The sequence below is a fragment of the Brachyistius frenatus genome, unplaced genomic scaffold, assembly GCF_029030835.1.
Source record: "Brachyistius frenatus isolate BFR_SWC_R1_liver_20210118 unplaced genomic scaffold, ASM2903083v1 Contig_17, whole genome shotgun sequence".
Taxonomy (NCBI): domain Eukaryota; kingdom Metazoa; phylum Chordata; class Actinopteri; family Embiotocidae; genus Brachyistius; species Brachyistius frenatus.
The window spans coordinates 4,001,176-4,025,273 of record NW_027210616.1 but is presented as its reverse complement, the minus strand read 5'-3'; the positions used below and the strand labels follow the sequence as shown (position 1 = coordinate 4,025,273).

Sequence of the window (24,098 nt, the reverse complement as noted above, 5' to 3'; positions counted from 1 at the left end):
TCGGTAATTGCGGAAATACTTATGTGATTTAACCAAGATATTCCCCATAAAAACACTTTGAGGCTCTCTTCGTTGGACCGTGGCGCTCATTTAGACTTAATTGTACGGCAGCAGTAAAACAAACTGCAGACCTGACATCACAGCATGAAATAAAAAGCACACAGCCCGGCTTCTTAGACTCAGAGGCGCTCAAACAGAGACAACGGTTAAAGAGAAAGCCTTTTATTCTAGTCTCAAACACAACACAGATACATTCACATAAAAGTGTCCAAAATAAGGCAACAAATGCAGAGAGTTTCCCTGTCAAGGATCAAACAGTCCCACCTCACTGCCAAAAGCCTACAGATCCCAGAGATATGAAGGCAGCTGAGAGGGTGGTGTGTGTGTGTGTGTGTGTGTGTGTGTGTGTGTGTGTGTGTGTGTGTGTGTGTGTGTGTGTGTGTGTGTGTGTGTGTGTGTGTGTGTGTGTGTGTGTGTGTGTGTGTGTGTGGTAACAGTACGGGAGAAAATGAATTATGACAGCATTGATTCAAGACAGGAACAGTCCACTGTGTTCTGACTGAGTCATCGAGTCACAGCCGGGAGGGATCAACTCTACTTCTAATTTAAACTTAAAAACCAAAATCACTCCATTTTTAGCACACGTGTGTCTCAAATCTTCACATATGCCTTTAAACTATATTCACATTCCATTATGTATTTCAAAATAATGAATGGTCACTTTAATTATTCCCTCTGTCCATACAGGCTGTAAAGAGAACCATCCATCCATTCAATATACCCGCTTTGTCCTGAACAGGGTGACAAGGGGCTGGAGCCAAATGAGCAAAGGCGGGGTACACCCTGGACAGGTCGCCAGGCCGTCACAGGGCAAACAGACAAAACATCACCAGACCTGCATGTTTTTGGACGAAGCCAGGCACAGGGAGATCATGCAAATCCCACAAAGAAAGGCCCCGACAAGAAGGTTCGAACCCAGAACCTTCTTGCTCTGAGGTGACGGGGCTATAACCCTATAGCCACCATGCAAGGGAACCTTTCAATGGAATTAATGGTGAAGCTAACAGGAAGCTGCAGCGGCCTGCCTTAGATAAATCAAGTTGGTTTCTTCTGATTTTTCAGACTTTTTAGTTTGAAATTCCCTCGTTATCTTTCTGTGCCGTCACGAGAGATCAGTAAGTAAAAACAAACAAAGAAAAACAAAAAGGAAGAACGTCTATACAGACTGTAACTTTGGAAGACACCCACTTGATTTGGCCAAAGAGCTGGTCACACCAGGATTTAAAAATTCACTCAGTCCTTCAATTCATTCCGAGTGGAATCGCAGCGGTGAGTGGAACACCGTGCAGGTTACGTAGACCAAAGGCAAACCATGTTAACAGTGCTGAACTTCTGAGTGGACAGAAATTGCAAAATGGAGGACACAATGGCAGCTTACTAGCAATGTTGCACTTTTGATTTTTTTTTTTTTTCTTTACTATCCCACTAAAAAGCAAAGGTTTGCAAGACAACTATGAGACATGGTACAAACACACCTTCAGAATAAATTCTGAATCTATTATCCAATCAGGGACCGGGTTAAGCCGACTGAGGATTTTTCAAGCACTACCTCGGAGACATTTCTCTCTTCAGTGACTGTTGGTGAACCAATTGCGAAGAAGGGTAAAGTAGCACAGAGACAAATTCCAGGAGCTGCTGCAACTGACAAGGCATCAGCCCGGCCAGTTAGCACGTCAGCGTTTTCCTGTGTATTTTCTGTATGCATGATAAAAGCTATCATAAACTATCTCCGAGAGTATAGCTGCTACACCGTCAAGCTTCGAGAGCAAATATTTCACACAGAGACAGACATTAATTTTGCTGTTCCACTTTCTGGTGGCCTCAACTCAGCCTGTTCAGGCGTCAAATCAGCTTCTGTTGGAAAGAGGATTGTGACTTTTGTCAGCCATTACTTACATTATAACTGCAGAGTGACAATAAACAGTAATTCTTTCAATGTACATGTGCGCATGTGAATGGAGTTTTTAGCAGACTTGAGAAAATGTGAAACTTCCCTTCAACTAACTGCTCAAATCTTGTAAGCAAGCAAAGCGTTGGCGATCCGCTGCTGCAGTGCACACCACAAACTGGACGTCCACTCCAAACTCACCCACACAATCTGTAGTGTACATACATGTAGGCTACTGGTGTCTATGGCACAGCAACAGATGTGCAAGAAAAAAACAACAACAAAAAACAATCACATTACTTAAATAAATTACTTCTAATCCATCAACACATACTATATCTGTATTCTATCAAAATAAACCTTCACATGTTGAATTTTTTTGGTGAATTCGATGTAAATCTGCCAACTGAGCGCATGTTAGTGAAAGACAGAGGAGCAAAGCAGTAGGAGGAGGAGAGAGGGAGCGCAGCATGTATCACCATACATGGAGCGGAAACCAATGCAGGTTAGACTTGAGTCATAGACATGTGCTGACCCCACTCTCTCCCTCACACACACACACACACACACACACACACACACACACACACACACACACACACACACACACACACACACACACACACACATATATATATATACAAACAGTAACATCAAGATGAGGACACGCATGTTCATATTCACAGCTAGTGTGTCATACTAGACTATGCTTTCACACATTCTTTATAAACACCTGCCCTCCACTAAAACACATTTAAGTGTCCATAAATAAGCCACGTCGGGAAGATAAAAGATGAAAATACATTTCATGCTTTCACAACAGGCCTCTCTTGGCTTCACCCTTTTGAAAAATAAGTCAAACTTATCTTGACAAGGGCTTGTTTAGAAAAACATCAACGAGGCACTGTGTCATTCTGAGTAAACCGAGGCTCGGCCCATAAGTTAATTTAACAGTTTTCTAACAGTCCCTTTAGAAAAGTGGTTCAAGAAACCTCAACAAGTGTCACTAAATCACCACCTCGGTGCCTAAATTCACAGGTGGGTGAAAGGTCACGGCATTGTGATGGACAGCAAAGTCTCCACACAGCAATTAGAGCACAAACGAGTGACTATTAAAACATTTTAAATCCACGGTGGAGTGTTTATTCTGTCAGCGCAGGCCCAGTTACTTGCGCACACACCTACAAAGGTCCATGGTTGATAGCAGCTTTTTAAACTGGTCCAGTGCCTGTTTCAAGGTCCGAGGTGCTTCAAGAGTCTCCGTCCAGCTGCAATCATCCATCACTCAGGTTCCAGGTGAAGCTACCATAATCACTTCTTTCCACACAATCTGTAGACAGCCGGACAAGCAAAAACATGCCAATGTGAATCAGTGTTTTTGTATATAGAATTAAAATCTCAATTTAATCAAAGAAAAAAAAAAAGGGAAAGAATCTTTCAATAATTTCATTGCATTACAAGAATTTTTTTTTTTTAGTGAATGGGATCGTCTTCTGGAGATTACCTGCTGCTGTGTTTTAATCCGTTTCCTCCTCCTTATTTTCTGCCTCCTTCTGAGAGATGGGTACAACAGTTGTCCCTAATAAACCTCTTCTCACAATGTAGGGGCACGATGGACCACTGGGGATGTCAGCGAACCCTGAAGTATGGAAAGAGGGTGAGACAGACAAAAAAAAAAAAAAAAGGATTTCATGAAAAGCAGAGAAGGGAGAGCGTGAACGCACAGAAATAAAGAGTGCAACAAAAACGGAGAGAAAACAGTACAAACTTCTGTTTCTGTGTACAATTCAGGGTCACAACCACAAACACCATTAATAATACAGACTAACTTCTAATCCAACACGTGTTTTGTCTGCACAGAATTTGAACTTTGAAGTTGCCATCCCCATGAACACAAAAAAAAATGTGCCATAGTGCTTATTTTTGGTATCCTGTCAAAGCTTTTACCCCTCCAACCTTTTATGTCACATATCTCTTATTTTCCTGCACACTTGCACAAACCGATTATTGGCCACTGGGGGGCAGTCAACAACTTTAATTCATTCTCACCTTTTAAAGTTGATATAGGACACTTGTTAGCAAATAGTGCTTTATTTGCAGATCCTTCAACCCCGGAGCTACTTAATCAATAATTCAGAGACTCCTGAAGAGAATGTCTGCGTTGTTAACTGTTAAATGCTCCACGACGTTCGCTGGCTAGTTTTTCAGTGTCTGTCTGCTGATTAGTAATGAGCAGGTAGTGTTATCAGACCTTGGTTAGATTCATCTGTGAGAAGAATTTAGTTTTTTGTTTGCTCAATTTTACAAAAAAACCAAAAAACTAATCAAGTCCCGACGTTTCACATGAACTGTTTCCAGTTTATTTACCCCACAGAGCTCCAAACTGAAGAAGTTACCTTTCATGACGACCTCTGGCAGGCCGTAGGGTTCGTACTCGGTGTCGTCAAAGGCAGCCGACAACTGCGTCCTGTTACGGCGGATTCTTTCGGCCAGACGGACCGGGTCGGCCGGGATGGGGAAAGAACCCGAAAACAATATTTTGTCCCTTGACACCGCCCTCTCAGATAACGGGACAGGAGGGACAGGAGGGACGGGAGGGACAGGAGGGACAGGAGAGACAGGAGGCGAATCCACTAACTCTTCTTCATCTTCCTCAGTCTGCGTGTTCGCACACACTGTTGGAGCGCCGCGAGGATACCACGTCTCCTCCGTTTGACTGCTGACACTTTTTGTTTCCGTCTTGACAGCTCTGTCTGTGGAATCGCTGCTTGCGTTTACGTCGTTGGTGGCTCTGGATGAGTTCGGTTTGGCCGTGTAACTTTCTACTGATTTGGTCAGATTTGGTCCTGAGACTTGGTGAGGATCTTTGGCTACATGTTGTTGAGCCATTTCCTCTGATGACATTTGGATGAGTCCAGTGTCTGTCTTCACTTTGTATTGTGTTGGACCAGCATCTGGCCATTGTAAGAAGTTACTCTCCTGGTTTTCTTTTTCAGATTCCTGAGTCAAGAAACAAAACACAGCGATTAAAAGGTCGAATCCTTAACTTAATATGCAAAATGTGTGCACACAACTAAGTCAGGACTGTAACTTTTCCCACATAAACAACAAGTGTACCAATTTACAGCAGTCTTTATTTTCCCTATAATTTTCACCAAATTACACAGCTCCTTCCAAGAGTCTCCCAAAGAAATTCTTTGGAAATTACGGACTTAGAAGCATCACTGAAAAAACAAATTCAGCCCTCATTGCTTGTGAATTTGCTTTCTTTTTAGCCAGTGAAGGATTTAAATAGTTATGATAAACAGCCTGAAACGTATGGTGGTCTGGTATGAAGTTGAATGAAGATTTTATTTTTGAAATCACCTGGTCCATCTTGGCAGCGTCCTGATTGTACTCCTGAAGTCCTTCAGTCTTTTTAGACGGATAGAAGCTCTTTGGTTCAGGGCAGTTGCTGTTCTGAAGTCTTAAAGTAAAACAAGACAAAGTTAAATCCAGCACTCACAAAAGACATGTACCGAAATTAAACTGTTCCTATATACGTAATCAGCCTACATTTACATTTAACGCAAACTTAATGCGATGAAACGGAAGTTTATGCCATTTCACACTTATGTAGAGTTACCTGGAGAACAACATGCGGCCCTGCAGTTTGTTGGAGGAGCAGGAGAGGAGTAACTCATCTTCTCTGATGACTGTGATGTTATTGTGGCTCTTCTGAGTAGCCGGTACAAGTGTCTGCACGTCGCTCTGGCTCCCTGGTAGGATGCGAGTCAGCCCATCTGTCTGCTGCTGGTTAGACTGAGACAGACTGACGGTAGAGATCTGTTGCTGGGTTTCACACTGGTCATCTGTGTTGGGAAGGAACTGGTCAACTGTTGGGGCCGGTTGGGAGACCAGTCTCCACGTAGTCAGCTCCACTGTCTGCTGCTGGGTCTCCTTAGAGAGAGCCCGTACCTTCATCTGCAGCGCCTCCACCTGGACAGCACGGGGAAGGACAGAACAGACTGAATCTAGCAGTGAAAAATACGATATGCGACTCAGTCGCTACGCAATAATTGCGATAACTTGAATGTTATAAAACATTTGGTAGAGAAGTAGCTGAATTCATATTTTTCCTTTACTGATGTTATATACTGTATGTGAATTGACTTCAAAAGAAGGGTGTGAATTAATTTTCCTAGTGAAGACTACTAATATCTACACTTGTGAACTCATTTTTAATGTTCCTGTTTATGTGACTAACTTAACCGCATGTTTTTGTATGAAAGACGTGTCGCATCACTGTGTGACTTTATTTTCTGTCGCTACCTGTTGCTGCAGGTGTATGACGTGGACCTGAGACAATTCCTTCAGATCTTCTTCAGCTCTGGTGGTTATCCCATCTTCCCCTTGTGAATGTTGTCGTTCATCTTCATTGGTCTTGGCATTGCGCAGCAGCGCTTCCTGTCCCTCAGTCGTGACGTCATTCAACACACTCTGCGTCTTCTGCTCCGCCGAGCGGGACAGAGCAGCATTTTCTGTGTTTTGGCTTTGCTTGACTGGTTCTTCTTGGTTTTCACTGTCAGTCTCTAATGTTGGCTTCCTGGTGTCTGAGACGGTCACGCCCTCTATTCTTTGTTTCAGCAGCGGATTCTCCTGACGCAGAGCGAGCATCTCTGCTATCAAGTCTGCTGTTCCTCCCTTTTGACCGCACTGAGTCTCATTTGAGTCTACAGACCCTGGATGTTGTTGTCCTGACCACAGACATCCAGTGTCTTCCTCACTGCTAACAGATGTTGCTGTTTCCCCATCACATGTCCCAATCTTTGGTTGACCTGCGTCTCTCTGTGCATTTAAGTCATCATCTGTCAGTGGATTTGAAGCGTGGACGGCGACAGCTCGCTCCTTTTCCTGCTTTGGTCGGAGCTTTGAGATCTCTGCCAACTTGTTGTCTCCCCGTTCTTCTCGGTGTCCCTCTTCCTCCACCTCTTTGACCATCATCTTCCCCTCCTCCCTTTTTTCAGTGTTCAGTGCGTCCAGCTTTTGCTTGCATTGCAGCAGTTCCTCTCCCTGGCTGAGGAGGGTGCTCTCTTTCTCCTGCAGCTCAGCGAGAAGACCTGAAATGTGCTGACTCTGCTTCTCAAAGGCCAGAGCCAGCTGCTGGGTCTGACGTGTCACCTGAGAAGACAATAAGATTGAAGAACAGAGGAACAGAGAAAATGTTGAAGAGAAACAGGTAACAAGCCACAACAGCATGTATGTTTTGTGTTTTAAAAATAACTCGCAGCACGTGGCACATTTTCAAAAAGACAAGGAAAAGATTGGTCTTCTTCAGGAAGCTTACATTATGAGTCAGCTCAGCTCTAACTTATATTCTTGCTGATATCTGCTAATGTGGTAATACCAGTCCCACACATCCTAAGCACCGATAATGAAAAAGATGTGAATCATGTGGTGAAGTTTCTGATGTAATTTGCTGAAGTAAATTACCACTTCTGAATCAGGGCCACACAGAAAGGCAGGTCATGTTACTGGACTCTCTGTGCTGTTTTCACAGTGTTTAATTTCATTCCATCAGGTCAGAGGTTTGACCTTCTTAGATTAAGTACAACAGACATATGAGGTCTTTTATTCCTTCTGTTATTGGGTTTTTAAACAATGTGTAATTTGATCAGGTCCCTTTTATTCAGACTTCCTATCTCACAGCCTCCTTGAATGGTTTTGGTAGCAATTAACACATACGGCAATGATGATGGCATTAACCCATTTTCCTTTTTGTATTTATTGTTGTTGTTTTGTTATTGCTATACTTTTCTGGTTTTTGTTGTTGTTTTAATTGACTGCTGTCTGTAAGTCCAGGCATTAAAACTTAATAGCAGCTCTCAGTAGCCAACTTCTTTCATAACAGCTATAAATACTAACTTGCATGTTTCATTAATCCCTCTTAATCAATTACTGATGTGTATATAAAAATATAAAACTTTGAAATAATATTCTTCTATCTGAACCCAACGGTCAATAAAGCTCATATAGCATATACGGTGAAGAAAGTTCTGATCAGAAATGCAGATTAAAACAACCTATTTTTGCCATAATTACCTTTTTGTGAGTGCGATGATTTAGCTTAACAAAAAAAATAAAAAATGTCACTGAGGCTGGAAAGAACCTAACATACTAATCTGTGTCGTCACCATTATTTACCTGGCTCTGCAGGGCCTCCAGTTTAACCTGGTACTGGTTAGCTCGTTCTGTCTCCTGTGCATACTCTTTCTTCAGGCGCTGTATCTCTTTTGCCAAATCAGAGGTGGCAAGTTCTCCCTTCGGGAGGTCTGACAAGGAAGGCCCTCCCAGATAGTTCGGCCTGGTGTCTTCTCGGTAAGAAGCAACTTGAGCTGTTTGAAGATCATCTGTTGAAGGTGAGTGTTCGGCATCTATCACTTTTCGCTCTTCCTGGATGATATCTGCTGTTGGCTGAGACACAAGCATGTTGCGTTGGTTGGCGGACTGGCAGAAGAGGAGGTGCTGCTCGGGTGAAGGGAGGAGTTTGTTGTCGCCGCAAACGGTGTTGGAGTTGAGCTCATCGTCACGGAGAGACAAGTACGTCAGGGGGCTGTTGGCAGCTGAAAATGTCTCTTCTTCCGAGTCTTTTGTTCTGCGCTTTAGTTCTTCCACTTCAGCTTTAAGTTCTGCCACTTTCAAACTCAGCTCCTTCTTTACATCGATGTCTGTGTTTGTTATTTGGTTCATCTCCTCTTCCTCTCTCTTTCTTTCCTCTCTCTCCAACGCCAGCTGGGCTTTTACCTCTGCCAACTGCTTCTTCAGCTGGATAATAAGCTCCATCATTTCACTCTCCCGATCTTCTTGCTCCTTGTTTTTCTCCCCTTGCTGCTCTCCTCTCTCCTGCTTGTCTCTTTCCTCACTTCCTCTCTTCATCTCTGCCTCCAGAGCAGCTGCAGCCTTCCTCAGCCTTTCTGTCTCAGTCTTTTCACTCTCTAGTTGAGCCCTCAATTCCTTATCTTGCTCGTCCCTCTCCTCAGCCTGGCTGGCGTGTTTGCGGCTGAGCTGTTTGAGGCGTGTCCTGGCTTCTGCCTCAGCCCGTCGTTGGGCTTCCAGGTCCTCTAGTCGTGTCTGGAGCTCTTCACGTACATCGTGGAGCTCTGAACGCAGCATGGTATTCTCCCTCTTGAGGTCTTCAGAGGCGACGGTCTGCTCGGACTTGAGAGAAGATGTCTTTTCAGAGGAAGGCATCAAACTTAGTTCCAGAGGGGAGCGTTCAGGATCACCATCCATAGTGGTTTTGATGGGTGTATCAGCAGCAGAGTAAGAGGGGCAGCTTTTCTTTGTACCAGAGATGTCACATTTTATAGCCTCATTTCTACTCTTGTTGTCCTCGTCATGACTTTTTCTTCTATGTCCAGCACTTTCTAAACACTCAGAGTCTGAGGAGATAAGAACAGTGATGTGTTCAGAGTCAATTCCTTCTCCTGGTTCTCTGTCAGGAGGGTAAGATGCTGTCATCTCCAGCCCTTTATCATATTCATCCTCTTCTTCTTCTTCTTCTTCTTTTTCCCTCCTCCGCTGAGCTCGAGAACCAGCAGGCCTCTTGGTGTGGGCTGATGGTCGAGGATGATGAGAAGAGGAAGACTGAGGTGAGAAACTCTGTCCAACAGAGCTAAACTGGACAGGGTGTGGAGGGGGTGCTGCAGCAGATTTTTGCTCTGGAGTTAAAAAGGAAATGGACACAAACGGCATATTCAAAAACGATTTTTTTTTTTTTTTAATCTACAGACCAGAAATGTACAAAAGAAAGAGGTTATTGGTTTTAAGGAACACAGATTACTGAAACAGTCAAGTGTATTTTAATATGTACACTGTGTCACTGACCAGCAGGGAGCACTACTGAGATAACAGACTTATGCGTCACAGGGGAATTACCATGACAACATAACATGTATTATTGTCCTGTACACTCTTTAGGAGTTATCCTGTTAAATAATGAGTGTCTCTTTTTTTATTCTTTCCAAAATTATAAATTCATCTACGGCACATATTATTACAATGAGTCCACCAGAGGACACTAATTCGAGCCAATGTCAAGCATTTGCCCTGCTGAGGTGTCTATAAGTTAGACACTGCAGCCCTATCAACTCCTGACCCCTGACCTTCATGTGAAAGAAAAAGAGTAAAAGAAAAATAAATCTTCACAAGAACATATTGCATATCATTAGTACATATCCCATGACTAATCGCTCATAGATTTGTCCTCACACCCAAAGGTCACTCCTCACCCTGTAGTTCTTTGAGGAGACACAGGGTGTCGGCTCGCTCCTCCGCCAGTCTCCTCCCCTCCTCCTCCAGAGCTCGCTCTCTCTTCCTGCTCTGCTCCAGACTCACGGCCACGCCCTCCGCCTCTCGCATCGCTTCCTAATGCGATGGTAAAAAAAATGAAAGAAACCAATGAGGTAGAATGAATCCAGTCAGATGAAACTTTGCTCTAGATTCCAAGGATTTAATTTATGTAAGTATTTCAAAGAAGTGTTTTACTTAGTTGGAAGCTTTTTTATCAAATATGGTCTGGTTTTTTTTTAGTCAGAATTTATGTTAAATTAAAACATTAGTGTTTGAGAAATATGCCTGCCATGTACGTCCCTGATAAGAAATATAGATCAGCCTAATACTAAGCAACTAATAATGCCATAAGAAGCGTATCATTTATCTATTTGAATATTTGCACCTGGAATGTTTGTATCGGTGCAGCAGAACTTCCAGAGAAGAAGAAGCTGTGTAAGAGTAAGACATTGAGAGCCACATATAAACACAATGTCCCAACAGAAACAAACCACGGACATACAAGCTTCAGATAAAGGCAGCACTAGTATCAGTGTTGCAACCTGGTACACATGCAACGAACTACAACAAACAAACAACTCTGGAGTGTTGAAGTTGCTCTGTGCTCTCTGGAAAGTTTTAGAAAAGAGCTTTTGATGCACAAGCTTTTCTTGTGTGCAAGTTCAACAGTCACTGGTCAGTGTTTTACAGCTGGTTACTGAATGCAGTAGGATAAGGTCCATTCCTTCCCACAATTAATTTATTATTTACATTTCACACATTATCAAAATATTATACAGACAGATGGCACATTAAGATGCTGTTTAAAAATGTATGGATTTTATTATTTATTCACCGTTGAGCTTATGAATTATTGATACATTTAGACCCTGACTCACAAGACTCAGCATGATCACTGTGTGTGTGTGTGTGTGTGTGTGTGTGTGTGTGTGTGTGTGTGTGTGTGTGTGTGTGTGTGTGTGTGTGTGTGTGTGTGTGTGTGTGTGTGTGTGTGTGTTACCGTCAGTTTGGCTTGTGTCTGTGTCTCTTTCTTCTGGCTCTCCTTCAGCTGTCCCTCTGTCCACTTCAATTTCTCTTTCAGAGTATCCAACTCTTTATCCAACGTCTGCTTCTGTAGAGACAGCTGATAGAAGAAATTATGACTCGTTAGCTGCTAGAAAACAGGGACGATGAATTCAAAGGAGATTGGAGTGAAAGGATTTAAGAAAGAATTGAAGGTAGGAGGTAAAATCAACGTTGAAAGAAATGAGTGGCTGTAGTTTTAGTTGCAGGAACCAGGAAAAGTGAAAGGAACCAGAAAGAGGATGGCAGTGATCAATAAGGAGGGTAAACTGTGTCTACTGTATCGTCTGTCTACCTCTCTGGGGAAACTAATGAAGACATAAGCAGATCGGCTTCCCACCAGTACTCATTGTGAAAGTCTGCACATTGTCTCAAGTCATTGTACATATAAACAGTCTTAAAAGAAGCTAATTGTGAAGTACTGAGCAACGTTGACGATACAGCTCTAAAAATTACATTAACTTTATTAATCCAACAAATGGTTTGTTACTGCATTACTTTCTTCTTTCAGCTTTTTCTGATTCAGAATTATCGTTATATCCTACTATGATGTCATGCTGGAACCAGCAACATGTACAGTTCAGTTAGTGTACATATAATAGCAAACAATGTGGTCTATATAATGGACAATGTTGCACTAACTTCTAGCACTATTATTGGCTTTATTTCACAATATTTAGTGAACCAATAATTTGAAGTGATTCCAGAAGTTAATGTCGTATTTAGGAAGGTTGAAAATAACTATTTGTTTTTAATTTTGGATTAATCTGTTGTTGTCTGTTAATTGATTATTTAATTATCAAAATTGTTGGCATTGATCGTTGCAGCTCTAATAAGCAGCATAACTTACTATATTTCTCACTATGTCATTCTTTACTACTGAGAGAAGGAGCAGGGACAGTTTGATTTTTTTTCCAATCGAATTAGCGACTTTACTGTGACAGCAATACTCTTGGAAATTCTTGTTCTTCCTGGTTTTGGGAGAATTTATGTAAATTTTTCTTCAGGTCTGTCATTAGGCTGTTTGAGATCTTATCAGCCTTAATGCATACAATTTTTTTTTTTTTAAATAAAAATAAGCTTGAAAATTTTAAGGGGTTATAAAATTCTGTAAAAAGGTTTTATGGCATAGTCATGAATGGAACTACATACATCTGCCAACAAATTGCTAAAAGTGCAAATTCCAGAAAAGCCAGTGTTAGTTGGACACAATCCATAGTTGAATGTCACCGATTTTGTTATGTGAAACTGTGCCTTTATTGTGCTTTTACTCTCTGTGGCCTTATCAGATAAACCAAGTTAACATTTGCATGGTTTACAAAGGGCTTACAGTAAGGTTTTCAGGGACACTATGGGTGGAATGAATGGCCATTGTTCAGAATTTTCAAACCATGTCTAAAAGAATAAATATAAAAATCAATAAGATATTTGTTGTGTATGAGTTTGGATTATTGTGTATTATTGTAACGCTGATAAAAATTAAAAAAAAAGCACCATGACATTCCTTCATGTTAAAGAAATCCCAAGCACAAACACTCCTTCTTTTCTGCATTCATGCAACATGCTTCAAACACACCTCATCCAAATCCTTCCATCCATCTTCACCCTCATCCCGCAGCCATTCCTTTACGCCTCCCTTACTGAGAACACGGACTACGGTTTTTCTCACACACAAGTTGCAAGTCATGAGTTTGTTTCACGCTTCCGTAACAAAAACACTCTGCATCGTCAAACGCAGTCACACTATCATTACCTGCGCTGCTCAACCTTTCCACTGGGGAGAAACCGAGAGGAGAGGAGGACGAAGGAGAGCAGGTTGGGGGGATAAAACAGAAACACAGAGAGCGAGAGAGTGAAACGGAGAGCGAAAGAAAACAACCAGGGCGAGAAGCAAGTGTGGGGAAAAGAAGGGAGATAAGTTTATTAACCTTTGGTACAAATAATACAAAAAACAGTCCAAGGAGTAAGAGAGAGGGAAGGAGAAGTTGAGAGAGAAAAAGAGAGCAGGAAAGAGAAAAAGCAAACAGCTGACAAAACAGGGCCCACAACTGAACAAATATGACTATCATTTAGGCCCTCAGTTTTCAGTATAGATAGAAACTGTCCTGACAAATGTAGCTGTATGCAAATGGAAAAACTCGTTGGTCTTGTTAATGTGTTAGATTTATGGCATATGCATATGTATGTACTTGTGTGCGTGTACCTTGTCAGCCTGGGCCTGCAGGGCATTGTGGAGCGTCCTTGCCTGCTGGAGCTCTTGGTTAAGCTTATTCACCTCCTGCTGATGCTGCTTCTCAAAACATTGCCTCTCCTTCTGGAGCTCTGTCAAATCCTGGACACACACACACACACGTGCACACACACGTACGTGCACACACACACAGACACACAGACACACACAAAAAAAAATCTATCCTCCACTCCAAATGTTGAACAGGATGAATGGAATAAAAGCAAGCTGGACACAAATCAGAGTTTTCCTCTGTTGTTCCTGTAAGTGTCTGTTTTACTCGCTGATGCTGTTTCTCCAGCTCCTTAGTGCGTTGTTGGTGTTGTAGTCGGCTGCTCTCGGTATTTTGCCTCTGACACTTAAGCTCCTCTTGGAACTGCTTCAGCCTCTGCTCAGCTCCTGATGCCTGCATAGCACAAACGCACACATCGTACACTCTTTAACCAAGATTTCCTTTAAATTACATCATTAACGTTGGTAAACACAGAAACACAGGACTCTCACAGATAACAAATGTTTCTGTTGTGGCCCACATTTGACTTTTTTTTTTAATCACAGAACCAGATATTGTCTAATTCGGTTGTTTACTATTTCACCTGATGATTTAATCAGGAGTTTTATGCCAATCCAAAACACAGAAGTGAACTATTAGTCATGTAACACTAACTGAATGAGACTTGTGAAATCAGAAATGACCCCTCCCACATTACAGCTCTGTAACAATTAGATGTCTTTTTGTGTTCATCACATGAGTTTTGAACGTGTACGCTTTTGAATGCTGCAGTTGGTCACACCCCAATTTAGTTTGGATCAAAATGGTCATATTTGTTGTCATGTTTGTGTCTTTGTTAAAAAAAAAAAAAAAAAAAAAAATTAAATCATATATATGATTCACTTCTGAGACCACTGCATTTATGTGATGTGTTTTAACACATTTCTTACAGTGTTTTACTTTGTTTGCCTCGTGTTAATAACGTAATGGTGATTAAGGACATTCTAACATCAGGGAAGCATTAATCAATGGGAGAATTGGCAGTCTCTCCTCAGCAGTACACACGGATGACAGATGGTTTTTAGTCTTTTATTCACAACAGAAAAAAGGGCCACTTTTCTTCCACTCAACTTTTTCCAACTTCCTAATAATATTTCTGGAAAGAGAAAAGTTGTGATTATTGAGACTGACGCCCATTGTTTTGAAAACAGCAGGGCTTCACAGAAATATGGAACATGAGCACCGGTATGAAATCCATTTGTTTTCGCTAGCAGTATTAGTGTGTTTTTACCCGCTCACTGTCCTGGGCCATGCGTGCGTGTGCCTGGCTCAGCTCGTCGCGTGTCCTCTGCAGGCTGACCTCCTTGGCGGAGAGCTCCTTCTTGCTCTGTGTCATTTCGTCCTGAACGGACTTGAACATTGCAGCCTTCGCCGAGAGCTCCTCCTCCAGAGCAGAGACACGACTCCGCATTTCTGATGAAGATACTGGAGGACGAACCACACACACGCAGAAAGACACACTGTTAATAAAGTAATTTGCATATAAAACAGGGCAGTAAAATACTAATTTACCTGACCAACTTTTAGAATTGCACAACAACATAATACCTCTCACAAATATTGGCTTTGCAGCATGAAATGGGTGAACGACGACTGAGTGGACGGAGGGCAAAAAAAATTAAAAAGAACAAAGTGGGAAAAAGTAGATTGAAAAAAACCTTCCACCTTACAATTAAACTAGGTTTTTTTCTCCAAAATGAGCATTCACATTATCAACAAGAAGAATCCTTTGATCTCGGATAACTGTCCACAAACAGTCAATGACAGAGGAGCAACGAGCAGTTGGGGTCGATCCATACAGACTGGCTCAATGACAACAACAGCTGTTGTGACTCTGTACGAGTTGCTTTGACCGTGCCTGTGGATGTCCGGCTGATGATTTCCAAAGCCAGGGAGGAAATACATTTTTTTGTTTGTTTAAAAAAAAAAAAAAAAAAAAAAAAAAAGTCTTGTATTAGTATATACTCGTCTTACACAGGAATAATAGTTCTCATAATTTCTTGCAGTACAGATCTAAGGAGAACCAACTGTTCTTTTATGTGATTTACCACATGTAACCTCATTACGCAAGCAAGTCAGAGTAAAATCCTGGAAGGTATATATATATATATACATATACAGTGAACCCTCGCTATAACGCGGTTCACCTTTCACGGTCTCGCTGCTTCACGGATTTGCATCGTGCATTGAAATCACATTACGACTATATGTAACGTAGATATATTTAATGTCCAGTTCTATCTATTTCAATTGTAAAATAAAGGTTACTACTTCACGGATTTCGCCTATCACGGTTTCTATTTGGAACGTAACCCCCGCGAAAAACGAGGGTTCACTGTATACATATATATATATACATATATATATATATAGAAGAGCATAATAACAAAAAACAGCAAAAAAACACGCCTAAAGTAAACACTGCACCGCCCATCCCCCCCAGAGTCCCAGCAGCTAAGAGAAGCATTTATTGTTTAACATTGACCTGTCCCTTTCCTACTCTGAACAAACATGCACAAACACACACAGACAGACAGACACACACACACACACACAGTGTAGCTGAGAAAGAAGAGTGTTATATCACGTTAATAAAGTGTAGTAAGAGCCACTTTATATCATGGAGCTGGCCTGGGAGCAGGAAGAGGAATCTCTGGCTGAGCCAGTGATTTGCACACAGCCTCTCATGTAACGAGTGTCGTTGGTGTGATACGGAGTACGTGGGATTCAGAGTGATTGCCTCACTTATACTGGTTTTTCTGAGGTAGTCCCTCAGACGTAAAAACTAAACCAAAATATTTCAACACTGTGGCTTGATTGCTCAAAGATGTTTAATAATACAATAATCATGACCAATAAATTGGGGGACATATTCCTTCATTCAAGTGTTTTCTAAATAAACCACAGTGCTCTGTGTTCCTGCCTGAACAAGGGCACTGTAAAGTGTTCATTTTGGCACCTGATATTAATCTACGTTTCTAAGAGTTGTAATTAAATTTTAGTCTTTTGATTTCTTGCTAGTTATAGTGAACAAAAACTAAAAACATTTTAGTCTTGTTTTCGTCTGTGACTTTTCCATCTAATTTTGCCATTTTTTATTTATATATTTCCTAAGCACTTTCAGCTGTCACCATATTTGTGTACGGTTATCATGGTTACAGGTGTTATTCTCATCTATTACAGGATTAGTTTCTCCCACTGTAAATCCAGTTAACATATGTTCGTTTGAACAGAACTCTCTCTCAGCTCACCGAGCATTAGCGTTACCGCAGCTTCCTGTTCGCTCTGCTACAGAGCAGCAACATCTCTCATTATCAGGCACTGTAATATATTTAGCTCTTTGTTCCAAACAAAAGAACAATCTAACTCAACCAGGAATAAATATTTTGAAAACTACTGCCCAGCAGTTTTAGAAAATGACAATGACAATTTTTTTTTAAAATAAAGTTATGTATTTGTAACTCATTTTTAGAAATGCGTGTGAACAAACTGCCTTTGGGCTGAGACGCACAGACAGGGAGGGGCAGTATGAGTGTTTGGATATGACCCGACACATTATTGGTTTTCCACTTTTCACGGGATTGTAAAAGGACAACATCTAGTCGCACCATGTTACCAGGGTGACCGCTGAACATCCCAACTCACTGTCTGTCTCGGCCCTCCGGTCCTTCTCCTTCCCACAAGCCCCCAGCTCCGACAGGCCTTGATTTGCGACATCAGGGCCGGGCGTCTGGGGAGAGGGTAGCTGTCGTCGCCTGGCTGCTTGTTTGGAGTCATCCCGTTCCCATGGAAACGCAGCCAAGGGAGTAGAGAAGCTGTCCGATTGGTCGGAAGGGTGGCGGTGGGGTGTGCTCTTGTTTTGGTGTCGTGGCAACGAAGCTGCGGGTATGTCCGAGAACTGGAGGCGCTGCAGAAGGGAGGACAGATGGTTTAGACAAAAAAGAAGAAAAGGTGGTGTGACCGTGAACAGGATGTGGTACTGCTGTTTACAGTAGATTACAAACAACGGGGCTCTCACGTTTAAGATCCTTTTGTTTGGCTTTAACCATATTTGACCACGAGTCACTAACTGCGGTTTTATTTATAATAATTTATGAGTAAATACTTCACTATTCTCACAAACACTTCTCGAACTTACAAAAAAGTGTGAAAGCTGAGAGAAAAGTCACAGATCAGTGACTGTAGCAGAAAATGGTCCCTGACTCCTGTTTGAATGACATTTGCTAAAAACTACAGTTCCCAGACTTTTTAAAAGATTAAAATCTTTAGTAAAGACATTTGGAGAGCTTTAGAAAGCGAAGTGTGCCGCACCTTGAAATCTTTTTAAAATAGCTGCGTAGGGTCGTGGTTAGATAACAGATAGGGCCACCCGGACCACTTAGGTGGGAAGGGTTAATTTATAAGTTAAGACTGCTAATACAAGATAGACTACAATATAAAGTAAACGAGAGGGAAGTTGTACTTTACTGAAATGAAATGGTCCCAATCCTACAAGCAGAGAACAACAAATTTCAGCTAAAATCCACATCAGTCTACAGCTCTGCGAGAACATGCCGGTACTTACTTGGATGTGAAGTGCCCTGCTCTGTCCTTCATCTCGCTGCCCCGTCCTCTCTTCCTGTTTGCTCCCTACAGGGCAAAAACACAACATATGGATAGAACTTCGGGCCTAAAACCAATCACCACAGCTAAACACGAACCACAGCCGTGACCAACCAAGTAGTTTAATGACAAGAGAGGAAAAGGGGAACACAATAGTCCCTAGAGAGTGAAGGGCTGGGAAAGCATCGGAGCTCAGGGAGTCTATTTATAACATCTCTGCTCATTTGGGAGTCTTGTGGTTTTTCCCTTTAATTTCCTGAACTAAATTGTGCATTAAAGAAAAGACAAGGGAGAAACCACGACAGAGAATAAACACAGCAGTCATAAATTTACAGGACTGTACCATTGTGTTCCCAGGGCGAGGTGGTATTCCAGCAGGGTGTAGAAAACAGAGGGCTATCTGCTGACCTGCTGCTGTTCTGCAACTTCTCCAGCTCAGCCTCCAGGCTGCCACAGAGGGAAGAATAGAGGTAGGAAGCAGAGAGAGTTCAGAGGGAAAACAAGTATGATGAACTGGAACAGATGGATTTGTCTATTAATATGGAACCATTAACCAAAAATGGATTAACCCATGAGAATAATTACAGTTTCAAAATGTCAAAAAAAAAAAAAAAAAAAAAAAAAAAACTCACTAATGGGCAACGTACCAGGAAAGACAATTAAAAAAATAATAATAAAAAAAAGATTTAACCATAATTTACGTAAATATAAGTATCATGGCTTTCAATTAGTTTTAAGCCTAAGGACGAACTTCCAAGCACTTCATATTCACAACAGTTGAAAATTGATTGATTTCTTCTCTGCCTCCTCTTGAAAAAAACAAAAACTGTGTCTGTTCCAACTTATTTTAACGGTATTTGCGACACTGATCAAACAAAAATGACTCCAGCAATAAATATCAAACTCAGCTTTGGAAATACCAAAATGCTTCGGACATCGTGCCCCAAAAAAAATTCCATATGTGTAAATTATTGCAGAAGACTAATTCTCCCTCATCTGATTTTTGCCTTTACATGTCGCTTTAAGAACCTGATTTAAATTTTATTTGCAACAAATATCCAATATCAAGTATTTGAATAACAAATCGTATTTTACGGCTAAGTGTAATTTGAACATCAGCCAGGCTATTATCAAGGAACAAGACTCCACTGTGCTCAATGAGAACATAAAAGTAAGTAAGACAACAAAAACAAAAAAACACAAAAGAAAGCAACAGACGGGGAAGTTAACTGTCCCTGGTGATTTCTACTCGCACTGACCTTTTGACTTCCTGGGTGAGCTTGCTATTGATGGTTCGAGCAGCATCTAGCTGGCCCTCCAGAGAGCATACTTGGGCCTGCTTGGTCTGAAAGTCCTGGGTCAGTCGTTCCCTGCTGGTCACGGCCACCTTCACCTCCTCGCGAACATTCAAGAGCTCTCTCTGCACAGACTGAAGCTCGCAGCGTACCTCCTCATACTTGGCAGGAGAGAGGCGGAATAAGTGGAAAGGGAAAGGTACACGTTTTAGGAATAAAGAATCTGAAAACAAATAATCCTGTCACAATGTTAGAAAGGTAGAATAGTATTTCCAAAACTTTTCAACTGCTTTGTTTTGAAGGTAATACTGAATGCTCATACAGCTGTGTTAATCTTTTAGTGAAAAAATAACTAAAGGTTACACCACACATGAAAGTAGTGTTGTAACGACAATGCTAAGCATTGGTAATGTACTGAGACCGAGGTGGCACTCAAGGAACACTATACTTCCTTGAGAGCCACCTCAAGTACGTAGTCCTGTACATTATCCCCTTTTAATAGGCACAACAACTTTAACTTCACCTACTTAAGACAAAAATATCAAAGTAAACTTCGAAATGGAAAATATGCCTAATGTCTGATCAGACGTACAATAAAGTGTATATTATACCTCTAATCAAAATTCTTGTCCAAAATCCATCAAACACTGGGTGAACAGTTACTTGTTATACTGTTTAATTTTGTGGGGAACAGTAACATGTATGTGGGACCAATAAACTAATATGGCAGATTATACCTTCACAGTTTGTTTTTCAAGGCTGGTGTGGATGTTGTCCAGCTGCAGCTGTTTCTGCTTGTTCTCTCTGGACAGCCGCTCCTGATGGGTCTGCAGCTCCTTCACCTTCTGCAGGACCCGTCCAGAGAGCCCTACTGTCCAGTCCTCCTCAGCCCAGCTCATCTCTCTCTGCCCAGGCCTGAAACGGTGGGAAAATAACATCAGCACGACCGCTCGAAAACAAGTTCATTTTTACTTTCGGATTCTTAGGTATACACTCGAGAGAAAAAAGGCAACTTTTTTTTGGCAAATGGCATTCATAAGACAATGTGCCCGCTGACCAGTCTTAGTCCTACATGACATATCCATAATCAAACAGTTCCTGGGGCCATGGGATTCACCGGTTGGACTGAAAAAAATAACACCACGAGTCAAAGAGAAAGTACAGGCCTCTAAGGTGTACGTAGTTCAATGTCAGTACGTGTTGTTACAGAGGACCCCATCCATAACACATGTATCTAAACATGCTTCAATCATCTGTGCTTCTGGCTGTTTCCTGTCCTAACTGTATTATGTTGCTTAGGCTTTTGATGCCTCAGGGAGAAGCTGGTCGTCACCGCTGGGCAGCGGTGACTCACTGTTTTCCAACACAGACCGCCTGCAATGTTCCAGCAGCACTTCAAGCTGAAAACAAATCGTTCTCTCTCAAACTTCTGCAGGAACTGTTTACATTTTACCCAAAGTAAATATTTCAAATGTAAAATCTACTAACATTGCATTAACTCGCAATTAAATATATATATGTATATCATTAAACAATGCATACACAATCACAAACAGATGGTCTGTGTTAAGTGAGAGTGTCGGAATGAGGAAAAGCCTGATTGTTAGTGATGCCTGACCAAACCTGTAGAGGTAACCTGTGAATTTAGTTTTGACATGCTTTAGCCTCAGGGCTATTAGCACCATGACTCCCATCAGAGAGTTCCTGTCATATAACACAAGTTATGAGAAGCTATGTTGACCTGCTTCTCAGGAGAAATATTTGACTGCTGTGAAAAAATCTATATGTGACAAAAGCCAGTCAGACAACACTCAAAGTGGCTTTAAAGACAGTACAATAACACTTTTGTACTTCAGTGTGTTTTCATCTTCATCGGGATAACATGGTGATCTTCGCTTTAATGAGAACAAGATGCTGGTGGATTTAGTTTGGGGCAGCCACTAACGAATACTTTCATTTGATGGATCAATGTATCAAATATTTTCTTTATAAATCTACTTACAATACACAATTTTTCAGAGTCTGAGAGATTTATTTTGCCCAAGTAATATTCCAAAACTCTTGACATGTTAAAGTCACAATGATACAACAAAAGATTAAGCAGCAAATACACATTTCAGAAGCCTGGACCAGAGAAGGTCTGGCATTTTTCATGGTTAACTTTTGCCCATTCATTTTCTGTCATCCATTGCTTCAGTTCTAGTCTACTTTAATTTGCTGATAAAAATACAATGGCATACAACTTTGTCATGGATTGAATAATTATTTTCTCTGTTGTCGCTGATGTTTCCACTTACTCATCCAGCTAGAGACGGGTACAGGACAAGTGATCTAAGGACACACACTATTCAACAGCCCTTATTGGACACCTTTGTTGTATGTTATTTCCCTGCCCTCTCTCTCTCTCAAGGTTTTCTCTACAGTCAAGATCGAGACAGGTCTTCATTTAAAAACGGGCACTGAAACTGGCAGAATGAATCATAAATACTTTCCATAAGGTTTTTTCTTTTTCCAAGAAGCAGAGAAGGCACAGAGTCTTGTAGATACTCAAAAAAACCAAAAAAAATCACATCATGACAGAAAGCAGTTTCATAATATTGTCCACGAACTCACCATTAATGTATTAAAACATATTAACAACATGTGCACACCGTTTAATACCTGACACTACTGTATGAAGGAAGGAGGATTTGACAGCTTCATAAATAAATGAGGCAGCTCATTTTTATTAATGGTTTCATCACACAGAAAGGAATTACACTTTTTTTTTTTTCTTTTTTTCCCACCAGCTCAGGTTACATGACCATTAACGTCTGATCTTAAGCAAACAGGAGAGATAAACGAAATGGCCCTTGTTAGGAAGTGTTCATGGAAGCAGCCGAGAGCAGATCTAGTGGGACGTAGACGGACATCGATCCGAGCCTCGGACCCGAGCCTGTGTTGAACCGAGCTGATCACGAGGTTCAAACACAAACAAAAGACAACTCCATAGAACAAAACAAAAACAAAAACAAAAGATGAATCTCAGTTTGACATCCGTCGTGAACAGCGACAGTGAGCGAGCCGGATCCGCACCGCGACCGGCGGAGACTCACTTTTCTGCCGGTTGTTCAGACTCCGGTCCATCGGTGGTCAGTGACAGATAACGATCCTAGCACTTGATGCTACAATGCTAACCCCACAGTAAAGCTACTTACCATTCACGTTGGGGTTTACAAAGGCCGGGCGCCGGGTCAGGCTCAACGCAGCCGCAGCGACGGCGTCCTTATCCCGCGCTTTTGAAGCGGTCTCCAGTTCTTCGCCGTTCAGCGGGTGAAAGGGGAATTTAAGCAGAACAGAAGCTAACCGCTAACTTTAACTGACAGCTTTCGTAGCTGATACAAGATACGTCTCGTGCAGCTGACAAGCCGACAAAACCAGAGCCGCTGTCGGCACGAGGCGGGCGGGGGTTAGTGACGTCACAAGTGAATGTTTTGGGAAAAGTCCTCGCAGCTGTGTGAACCTCTGATGACCTCTAGCGACGTCTAGCGTCAGTATAACGAGTATCCGCAGTTACTAAGTACATTTACTCAAGTACTTTATTCAAATACAGCTTTTAGGTATTTCAGTCGAGTATTTTTTTATTTTTTGGGGGGGGATCCAAAAGTCTGAGACCATATGGAAAAGCTGCCATATTTCCATCGAAAACCTGGAGATAATCAGAAAGGATTTAGAAACATTTAAACATTCAGTTAGTCCCGACGTGAAAAGAATAACATTATCCTGCACTATTTTGTGGTCAGAAATCTAATTTAATCGAATCAGTGGGAATGACCACGTTAACTCCTTCGCACAAGTTCAGATTTTCTTTCTACTAAAGCCCAGATGAATTTGATCGACTCATCAGAGGCTTGTTCAAGCAGATCGATCAACTTGCTGCCATTGTTCAAGTTTCCAGCAGAAAATTGCTTTTACTAAGTAGCATTGTGATAGTGGTAAAGAAAGCATCATAACTAAGTGACAGTGTCACGAATCAAATTATTCTGTGCAGAGAGAGGGCTTCCTACGTGTCAAATCAAGGCTAGACTAAAGGTTGTAAAGGTGGCAGTGCCTGGCACTCTGAAATGCTTTGTGAAAATTGGATCCATTGTATTCATAGCACAATCAAGCAGCCCAGGGACCCATGAGTGCAAGACTCCAGTCAGCAAAAGTAGGCTACTGTCAAAAGAAGGCTGTTAAGTAGTGGTCTTAGAGGATAGGCATTTATGGCTTCTTGCAATAACTGAAGGGTTTTTGCAAGCCAACAGGTGAGAGAATGATAATGCAGCATATGAAACCCACGGTCATACATGGTGATGGTAATATTTAATTCTGGAGGGGGGTGTTCTGGAGTTGGACACCTGCGCAGGATCTATTCCACCCTGATCCAGGAGAGGAGCCCAAACACACCTCAAATCTTTGAGAGGACTACTTGAAGACCAAAACACAAGGAAGGGCTGGCTGTCCTGGACATTTGGACCCAACTGTACACAGTAAATAGTTAACACTGTAATTCAGAAGTTCCTTAAAAGTAAACAAAGTTGAATGGTTAAAAAAATG

At 41.7% G+C, this 24,098-nt stretch overlaps 1 protein-coding gene across 1 annotated transcript; it reads right to left on the bottom strand.

Moving 5' to 3' along the window:
- Positions 1-206: 206 nt before the first annotated feature.
- LOC138618592 (centromere protein F) lies at positions 207-22,943 on the bottom strand. Its single transcript, XM_069694428.1, has 18 exons — positions 22,718-22,943; positions 20,258-20,435; positions 19,485-19,681; positions 18,569-18,672; positions 18,188-18,252; positions 17,269-17,530; positions 14,855-15,048; positions 13,852-13,977; positions 13,545-13,673; positions 11,280-11,402; positions 10,219-10,354; positions 8,132-9,648; positions 6,260-7,108; positions 5,574-5,926; positions 5,315-5,414; positions 4,345-4,948; positions 3,453-3,587; positions 207-3,278 (listed from the first exon to the last, which is right to left on the bottom strand). The coding sequence occupies exons 2-17, from the start codon at positions 20,417-20,419 to the stop codon at positions 3,466-3,468; spliced, it is 5,043 nt and encodes a 1,680-aa protein (XP_069550529.1). The 5' UTR covers positions 20,420-20,435; positions 22,718-22,943; the 3' UTR covers positions 207-3,278; positions 3,453-3,465.
- Positions 22,944-24,098: the final 1,155 nt, after the last annotated feature.

Excerpts from the sequence above, each read along its gene's own strand:
- LOC138618592 (XM_069694428.1), bottom strand. The coding sequence starts at position 20,419 with ATGAGCTGGGCTGAGGAGGACTGGACAGTAGGGCTCTCTGGACGGGTC. Across the intron at positions 13,674-13,851 it reads TGGAGAAACAGCATCAGCGA|GATTTGACAGAGCTCCAGAA; the intron begins GTAAAACAGACA and ends GTGTGTGTCCAG. Across the intron at positions 3,588-4,344 it reads GCCAGAGGTCGTCATGAAAG|GGTTCGCTGACATCCCCAGT; the intron begins GTAACTTCTTCA and ends TCCATACTTCAG.